A 6,203-nucleotide genomic window follows, 5' to 3' on the forward strand; every position below is an offset into this window, starting at 1 on the left:
CATGAGATATGCATGGGCCGATTGATAAGTCGGATTTGTCGCATACATGAATCTGAGGTCCCACGGGTCCCGCCCAGTCAGCCAGCCAGGGCTTTAGCAGGCACGAAGCCATAATAACAAGTACAGTTCCGCCGACTTCGTTTACACTGCAACTCTTAACATGTTGCGCTGCTGCAGGACTCAGCAGCACCCATCGCGGCCGGCGGCAACGGCCGGCGCACCCGCGCGGCGGGCCAGCAGCCTGCTGGCAGCAGCAGCAGCAGCAGCAGTGGGCGGCGGCGGCGGTTGCTGCGCGCGGCCGCCGGCGTTGCAGCTGCCGGCGGCGGCGGCCCCTGCGGTTACTGCGGCAGCAGCTGCGCGTGCCAGTGCCGCTCATGTGCGACGCCATGGCGGCGGCAGCAGTGGAAGTAGTGGCAGCGGCGGACCTGGGCTCGGCATAGCAGCGGCAGCCACTCCCGGCGGAGCGCCTCGCGACGGCCCGCTTGCTCCGGCCTTCGCGGCCATATCCAGCGGCCGACTTCTACTGTTGCAACGCTTGCGCTCCTGGAGCGGAGCGGACCGTGCAGAGAAAGCGCTGAAAGAGAAGCAGCAGCGGCAGCAGCAGCAGCAAGCGGCGCGGGTGCGGGCGAAGTGCTTTCGCGCCGCCGCGAAGCGGGTCTTCCCGCTTCACGCTCTCCGGGCGGTGCCGCCCAAGCCGCCGCCGCTGTCGGCGCTGCCTGCTGAGCCCCTGCCTGCGGACTCCATTCCTCCGCTGCTGGAGTGGGTGACGACTGCGCGCATGCGGCCGGTGGCGGTGCAGAGCATTCTGGAGCAGCACTGCAGCCCAGGGGTGCGGCGGATTGTGGCGGCGGCGGCGCAGCTGGCGGAGGCGGAGCAGGAGGAGCAGTCATGGGAGGGCAAGGGAGCCGGCGGCGGCATTCTCATCACCTCCGCGCACCTGGCCCTGGCAGCACTGGCGGATGGCGATGACCCCACTTGCGCCGCCGCCCTGGGTGTGCTGCACCACTCGCAGGCGGGTCTCTCGCTTCGGCGCTGTGTGGAAATGCTGGCGGACCGGGTGGCGGAGCGGGTGGCGGAGACGCTGCGGCACGAGGACAGTGGCAGTAGCAGCAGTGGCAAGGGCAGTAGCAGTGGCGGCAGCATTTTCTCCGCCCCCGCGCTGCACTTCCTCTTCCAGTCCTACCGCTGGGCCGTGTTCACAGGTGAGGGGTGCGGTTAGGTGCACTGCCAGCACTTGTGTGCCTGTGTGCCTGTGCTCGTGCCTGCTGGTGTGCTTCTCAATCATGCGTGATGGGCTTCGTGCATGGGACAGGCGAGGGACCTAGTTCAACTTCATGGTCCAGCCTTCCGGGTTGTTTGCCAGGTTGAGCGACTTTGCAAGCGCGCTTGCGCTCAGCCTGCCTCCCTTGTCAGGCCTATCCCAGCTGATTGACTTTGCAAGCGCGCTCACGCCCTGCCCCTGACTGCCCTCTGCGCCCCGCTACATACGCCCCGAGCAGGCTGCGACACGGTCCAGCCCTGCCACCTGCTGTGGGCGCTGGCGGCAGACCCCCGGCTCAGCTACAGCCCCCTCCGCACCGACCCGCTGGATGGGCGTGTGGCGGCGGCGGAGGTGCAGGAGCCGCCGCTGGTGTGGCTGCTGCAGCAGTGCTCCGAGACGCTGCCCCGCCCGGCGGCGGTGTACGAGCAGGTGGGTACCCGTGGTCAGGCACAGAGCTCGTTCGAGTAGTGTGTGTCAGTAGTAGGGGTTTGTGTTGCAATGGCTCTCACTCGCTTGATAGGTCAACCCTTGCCTTCCGACCCTCCAACTCACCTTGCTTCACAGCTCCTAGGCGTCCTGCAGCGCGGCGGCATGGCCACCTGTGCCGCGGCAGCAAAAGCCGCCGCCGCCAATGCCGGCGGCGGCGGCGGCGGCGGCGGCGGCGGCAGCGCGATGGACAAGCAGGCCACGGGCAGTGCAGCTCCCGGCAGCGGCATCAGCGGCAGTAGCAGCGGTGTCAGCGGCAGTAGCAGCGGCGGCGAGGCCGCCGCGGCGACTGGCGGCGGCGGCGGCACCAGCAGCAGCACCAGCACACCGCCGGCACCGGGAGTGTGCGACGCTGTCGCGGTCGGTGAAAATCTCAAAGCCCTCCTGAACGAGGTGGCGGCAACACCCGCCGCCGCTTTAACGCTTACACTCGCCGACGTGGCTGCGCTTGCTCGCGCCTGCCGGCTGGCGGGTCAGGTGCCCAGCCGCAAGCAGCTGCAGGGGCTAGCAGCTGCGTTCATGGCTAGCGCTCAGGCTTGCGCGCCGCTTGGCTGTGCAAACCGCCTATACATGGATGAGTCCGATGAGCGCTGGCTGAGTGTTTACGAGCTGGCAGAGGGCTTTGGTGCCCTTGGCTTCCAACCCGACTCCCAATGCCGTGACTACGTGTCTGCGGCGCACGCAGTGCACCGGATATCGCAACCGCCAGCAGCAGCAGTGGCAGCGGCCGGTGCGTGCGGCCGTGTGCGGTGGTGGTGCCGCGTGGAGGCGGCGATGCACTTCTGCTTCCCCAGATCACCCGCAGTCACTTCTACGTGGCCCAGCCCGGGCCGGCTAGTGGCGACTGAGATACCGGCAGCGGCGGGCGGCGGCAGCACAGCAGTGCCGCTGCCCCCAGACCTGGTGAAGGCGCTGGTGGCCGTTGCGGAGCTGCCGAGCTGCGTGGAGTGGCGGCATGGGGTGTTTGAGACACTAGAGGAAAGCGCACGCAACAAGGTGGCAAATGCAGCGGCAGAAGCCCGTGTAGCCAAGGCACCGCCGCCACCCAGCGACTTGGAGATTGCCCTACTCGGACGCGTCCTGGATTGCCTGGCAGTGCAGGCGGGCTCATCAGGAGCCGGCGCGTCAGCTGCCCAATGCCGGGAAAGGCGCGTCCGCCCCACCGTACCTGTGGACGTGGCTGCGGAAGCCCTGCGGGTGACCTTCACACTGCCTGCTCGCGCGGCGCTGCTTCAGGCGCTTGGCAGGGCGCCGGCTGCTGCTGGCGGTACGCACCTGCAGGACCTACGCACCGACCTGGCTGGCTCCCTGGATCTGGACAGCAGCAGCATCCACGCCAGCCTGCAGACTCAGCGGCGCGTGGCGGAGGCGTACGCGGCGGCGGCCTGCGGCGTGCCTGTGGGCTGGCTGCGGCAGCTGGTGTGGTACGGCAATGAGATGCGCGGCGGCAGCAGCAAGGCGTTTGCGGAGGCGCTGCAAGTGATGCTCAGGGCAGCTGCGAGCGTCAGTGAGCGGCCTGCTGGTCTCTCGAGGGCGTTCGCCTCTGCCGGCAGCGTCGGCAGCGATGCTGATGACACCGCCTCTACCAGCGGCGACGGTGACGGCATCCCGGTGTATCTTGAGTTTCGCCTGACGTCGATGCTGGTGGATGCAAGTGCGGCGGGCAGCCTCTCGCCGTGGGAGGCTCTAGAGGCGCTGCGAAACGTACAAGTCCTGGCGAAGGTGCGAGCGGACGCCGGAGGCGGCATGGAGGGAGCGGCTTGGGCCGCGGCTGCGACTGAGACTGTGACGACGACTGCGGCCGCGGCTTTGCTGAAGCTGGCTTCTGCTGCACCGATGAAGGCGGCTGGGCTGGAGGCGCTAGTGGCGGCGATGGAGGAGGTGGGGAGCGCGGCCCTGCCGCCGCTGCTGCTGGGCAGTCGGCAGCGGCAGCTGAAGGCGCTGCTGGGAGGCGATGGGGCGGCGCAGCAGCAGCAGCAGCAGCAGCAGCAGCAGCAACAGCAGCAACAGCGGGCGCCGGAGCGGAAGCTGTGAAGCACAGGCGTGTATCTGGAGATAGTAGACTTGTTGCAAGGTTGCGTACGGGTACCGGGCTGTGTGCGTACTCGGTCATTTGGAGTGGTTTCAACCACATGCACAGCGGACGCGTTGCGTGGCAGTGCGCGGCTACGATAGTGTGGCATAGGGCAAGGCGCAGGATACGGCACCCAGCGCACAAGAGGTCGTGGGTAGGAGGCCCGAACGCAAGTGCATGCGTCATTGAAATGCGTAAATGCGAATGCGCAGTGGCTGGGTGAGGACTGTGTGTATGATTGCATGCTATGCGTGGGCGGCCCGAGAAGGCGGGAACCCCCCGGAATGCATATTGCAGAGTTGCTCAGACGCACCAGGACGCACCGAAGCAGTTGACGTACATGAATGTGCATTGCAAAACATGCTGCACTGACTTTGCGGTACCGTTGCCCCTGTCCATGGTCAACAGCTCATCCAACATTCACAAGAGCTTTGTCATTTGCTGCGACAGCGTATGTTAACAGCCAGCCCCGTGCTAGCATCTGAACGTTTTTGTTCTGACGCTCGGCCCGGCGGCAGCCCACGCGCACGGCCACGCACCACACGTTCGCCCTCCCACCACACACTGGCTCACTCCAGCTCCCACCACGCTTTGCTGGCCTCCCGCTCGCCAATACACTTGCATCATTCGTTGTGCCAAACTTAACCCATCCATGCTCCTGGTCAGTGGTCACACCCTTCCCTCCAGCTCGCCCTTGGACTCTAGTCAACCTGCCGACCTCGCTCACTGCAACCGCCAACAAAGGACTTGAGGGACCACTGTCCGCTGGGAAGATCCACGACCGCCCTCAGACTCGCTCGCTCCCTCTCATTGTCCGTGCACTCAGCACGACCTTAACAGCTCGACACCAGCATCCTCCTCTTCCCTCCTCTTCCCTCCTCTTCCCTCCTCCTCCTCCTCCTCCTCCTCCTCCTCCTCCTCCTCCTCCTCCTCCTCCTCCTCTTCCTCCTCTTCCTCCTCTTCCTCCTCCTCCTCCGCTCCCATTCTTCCTCCGCTCCCCCTCCCTCTACCCCTACCTCTCTCCCTCCCCCCTCCCTCATCAGATCTGCCCTGCGTTGTACAGCTTGAGCAGCTCCTTCTTGTTCACTTTGCCCATGGCGTTGCGCGGCAGCGCGGAGATCCAGCGCCAGCGTTTCGGCACCTGCAGGACGGCGAGGCGGCGGACGAGTTGGGAGATTGAGAGAAAGGTTGCGAGGAGGATTGGGATGTGTGAGGAGGATTGGGAGGCAGGTTGCGAGGAGGAGTACTGGCAGACGGAGATTGAGAGGCAGGAGAGAGGGTGAAGGGCAGGTGGATGGGCGATGGGGCCGCTTCACGTCAACCCGCACATGTGTGCACATGCATGAGCGGTAGCTGGCTCTCTGCGTAACACGCCCCAGGCTCCTCCCGCCCCCCGCCAGCCCCCCTCCAGGCCCCCTCCAGCCCTTCCCCCCCACTCGCACATGTTCTCCTCGCTCTATTGCACTGGGCTTGGTTTAGTTTGGGCTGGTATCTACAACCCCCCTCTCCCCGCCCCCACTCGCTCGCCCACCTGGTAGGGCGCCAGGCGCTCGCGGCAGTGCCGCACCAGCTCCTCCTCACTGACCGGCGCGTGCGGCGCAGCCGACCCGCCCTCAGCCACTGCTGCTGCTGCTACTGCCGCTGCTCCCGCTGCCGCTGCTGCTGCTGCTGGTGGCGGTGAAGGAGACGCGGGCTGCTGCTCGGGCTGCTTGGCCGCCACCAGGGCGGTGATTACCTCGCCCAGCGCCTCATCCGGCACACCCAGCACCGCCACCTCCGCAACGGCGGGGTGCTCTAACACGGCGCTCTCGATCTGTGCGGGGTGCGGGGCGGAGAGGGAGCAGAGGGGCCGGGTGCGGTGGGGCAGAGCGGCGGGCGGGGGGAGAGAACGGGACGGAGATTGTTCGACTCAGCATACCCTGAACAGCTGCGAAGTAAGTCATGCAGTGTCCCATCACAGCTCCTCCTACCCCCAGACGCGCACGGCCCGGCCCACTCCGCCCCGCACCCCCCGCCCCGCACACCTGCAGCGCGGAGATCTTGTAGCCGGCGCTTTTGATGATGTCCACGGAGGTGCGTCCCTCGATGGTGAAGTAGGGCGGGGAGCCCGAGGCGCTGGCCGTGTCGCCTGCCGCCACCGTGCGGGAGCGGTGCGGCGCGGGCGACAGCGTGGTCAACAACACGCCATCAGTGGGCGGAGGCGAGCCGGCTGACACATGATGCAGGACGCAGGGCAGCAGATTGGGTGCATGAAACCATGCTTGACCCGTTGCCGCTGCCTTCCTCCACCCCTGCTTCACGCCCACCTGCTCAGCCTCCCGATCCCATCCTCAAACTCCCACGCTCACCTGCCCCCACTCCTACCCGCTCAACCCACTCCCA

General features: G+C 66.6%; 2 protein-coding genes across 2 annotated transcripts in view; one reads left to right on the top strand and one right to left on the bottom strand.

Moving 5' to 3' along the window:
• Positions 1–65: 65 nt before the first annotated feature.
• On the top strand, positions 66–4,187 carry CHLRE_13g585950v5 (uncharacterized protein). Its single transcript, XM_043069666.1, has 3 exons — positions 66–1,202; positions 1,500–1,690; positions 1,826–4,187. Exons 1-3 carry the CDS (start codon positions 161–163, stop codon positions 3,779–3,781), a joined length of 3,189 nt encoding a protein of 1,062 aa, XP_042917641.1. The 5' UTR covers positions 66–160; the 3' UTR covers positions 3,782–4,187.
• A 2-nt stretch (positions 4,188–4,189) lies between these two features.
• The window catches only part of CHLRE_13g586000v5 (uncharacterized protein), a 6,466-nt gene continuing 4,452 nt past the window's right edge, over positions 4,190–6,203 (bottom strand). Inside the window, exons 6-8 of the mRNA XM_043069667.1 lie at positions 5,846–5,949; positions 5,353–5,634; positions 4,190–4,962 (exon numbers count right to left, since the gene is read on the bottom strand). Of these exons, the coding sequence (XP_042917642.1) occupies positions 4,861–4,962; positions 5,353–5,634; positions 5,846–5,949 (488 nt within the window). The 3' untranslated portion in view covers positions 4,190–4,860. The remainder of the gene's footprint in view (positions 4,963–5,352; positions 5,635–5,845; positions 5,950–6,203) is intronic.

The sequence above is a fragment of the Chlamydomonas reinhardtii genome, chromosome 13, assembly GCF_000002595.2.
Source record: "Chlamydomonas reinhardtii strain CC-503 cw92 mt+ chromosome 13, whole genome shotgun sequence".
NCBI lineage: Eukaryota > Viridiplantae > Chlorophyta > Chlorophyceae > Chlamydomonadales > Chlamydomonadaceae > Chlamydomonas > Chlamydomonas reinhardtii.